A 2,401-nucleotide genomic window follows, 5' to 3' on the forward strand; every position below is an offset into this window, starting at 1 on the left:
TTGTATTTTATTTAGAAATCAGTTGGTACTTTTTAAGGATTCACCCCTTCATATTATTCCTAAATTCATCCCTGCATGAGCTACAGACAAATCTTAAAAGCGTAACGACATTTTTATAAACACATTTTAAATTGCAAAGTTATGTTGATTGTTGAATCGTCAGACTATTTTATTGTCCATTTACTATTTTCTTCACGATTTTTTTTGCAACGTTGACAGATAACAAATTTATTAGTAATCATTGACGCATATACATATGGTTTAGTTATTTTAAGTTATCTTTAGTGTTATTCATGTTATTTATATTAATTAATTCTTGCTTATTTAATGACATTTTAGAAGTATATATTATGAATACCGTTATTTAGTTATTTATAAAAAATTTTATATGCATTTGATACTTATGAATATCAATAGATAAATAGCACCTAGTTACTTAGTTAATTAAACATTTTTGATATGACACATTTTTACTATACTTCCTTCTCATTTTTAATATAATTTACTTTCTATATTAGTCACCCAAATTTAAACAGAATCTAAAATACTTCAAATACTATAACAATTATCGATTATAAGCTATTGTTGTTCTATAGTACAATTTCAAATAGGTAATTCAATACTTTTATTTTTTTAAACCTTTTTTTCATATAAACATTTTTTACTTTATTTTTATCTATCATTACTTGTAAATACAGGTTTTATTCTATTTTATTTTTTTCTCTATAAAAACCACCAGTTTATTGCATATTATAGCATATGTACTATATTTATATCAAAAGCTATTTTGTATAGTTTAACATAATAATTTAAATAACAAATTTCAATTGTTGCATTCTAAATTCTTACATGCATTCTTTTTAATTTACTATTTATATATACTATAGCATAAATATTACATTTTTAATATAGTTCAGCATAATATTTATACTTAAGATTTATACTTGTTGCATTTAGTCATGCTGTTTTTACTTGGTCTTCAGTATTTTGCGTTAGTGTTTTCGTGCATGGAGGCGGTTCAAATTTTTCCCACTTTTAAAGATTATAATAAAGCTAAAACCGACTTGCTCAATTTGATTGAATCTTTTAAAGTAAATAGAGACTTGCCAATGATTGCTGGCTGTGTACGTCTGGCTTTTCACGATTGCATTGGTAAATACAAATGCGATGGATGCATAGATCATACAAACAGAGGTAACGCTGGACTAAAAATAATAACCGACCGTCTTAATGCATTATACGACGCTACACATAAAGGGAAAATATCTAGAGCAGATTTCTACGCTTTAGCCGCTGTTGTTGCTCTCACAAGGTCAACGTTTGACGCTCCAGTTAAATACTTAGGACTAAAAGACTTCAAAGTTGGAAGAGGAGATTGCGAAACCTCCCCTAATCAAGTTCAAAGTGTTGATCCACCAAAAGGCATCGATGGAACCAGAAAAACGTTTAAATTCTTTAAGGACGAATTTAAATTTAGCGTTAATGAAGCAGTAACCATTTTAGGAGCACACACGCTCGGACGATGCAAGCTGGAAAACTCTGGTTTTGTTGGAAGCTGGGTCGACGAACAATTTTCAACAGTTACTCAGGGACCATTCACACTAGCTCCAACTAGCGTTCTTGACAATGCTTACTACAGAGAAATTATAGATGTTGTTCCGTGGATCCAAGTAACCATCAACGGTACACAAAAACAATGGCAAGAACCAGACAGCCCAATACCCAATGACCGGTTGCCGGAGTCTAACAGGACATCATTGCTTTTAAACTCAGATATGGCTAATTCTTGGATTATTGAACCAATTGATAAAAGTGGATCTGTTTTATGTTCTCCAGCTTCGCAAACAGTACAGTGTTCACCTGCTGCTCACCGACAAGCATTTCGCAAACAGTACAGTGTTCATTCAGCTGCTCACCGACAAGCATTTCGATTTGCACGTGATAATGCGTTGTGGGTAAAAGAGTTTACTGAAGTATTTAACCGCATGATTGAAATGAATAGATATGTCTTAAAGAAAGCTCCAACAAAATAATAACTTATATAACTTCATGGCTCTTTGAAAAGTGGTGATAATTTCAAAAAGTGGAAATATTTTATAAATTTTTATTGGCTTTTTTTTGTTAGTTTTTTGCGATGTATTTTTATTATAGATTAGAATTGATTTTTTTTTCATTAACATTAGATTTTTTTTACATTAACATTAGATTTTTTTACACTATAGATTAGAGTTGATTTTTCTTTACACTTCTTTGCACTGACCTTTTTTTTACACTTCTACACTTAAAATTTTTTTATTAATAATTACAAAAGATATTTCAAATTTGACTTGATGTTTCCGTTGCAATACATTATTATTTAAATGTTTGTTGAAGGTGTTAAATGAAGGTGGGACAAGATGGC

At 29.9% G+C, this 2,401-nt stretch overlaps 1 protein-coding gene across 1 annotated transcript; it reads left to right on the forward strand.

The window, feature by feature from the left end:
• Positions 1 to 506: 506 nt before the first annotated feature.
• LOC136079788 (putative ascorbate peroxidase) lies at positions 507 to 2,173 on the forward strand. Its single transcript, XM_065796194.1, has 2 exons — positions 507 to 611; positions 958 to 2,173. Exon 2 carries the CDS (start codon positions 960 to 962, stop codon positions 2,031 to 2,033), a length of 1,074 nt encoding a protein of 357 aa, XP_065652266.1. The 5' UTR covers positions 507 to 611; positions 958 to 959; the 3' UTR covers positions 2,034 to 2,173.
• The last annotated feature ends 228 nt before the right edge of the window (positions 2,174 to 2,401 follow it).

The sequence above is a fragment of the Hydra vulgaris genome, chromosome 04 (assembly GCF_038396675.1).
Source record: "Hydra vulgaris chromosome 04, alternate assembly HydraT2T_AEP".
NCBI classification, from domain to species: Eukaryota; Metazoa; Cnidaria; class Hydrozoa; order Anthoathecata; family Hydridae; genus Hydra; species Hydra vulgaris.

What these genes read in the sequence shown, in the direction of transcription:
- LOC136079788 (XM_065796194.1), top strand. Translation starts at nt 960, where the DNA reads ATGCTGTTTTTACTTGGTCTTCAGTATTTTGCGTTAGTGTTTTCGTGC.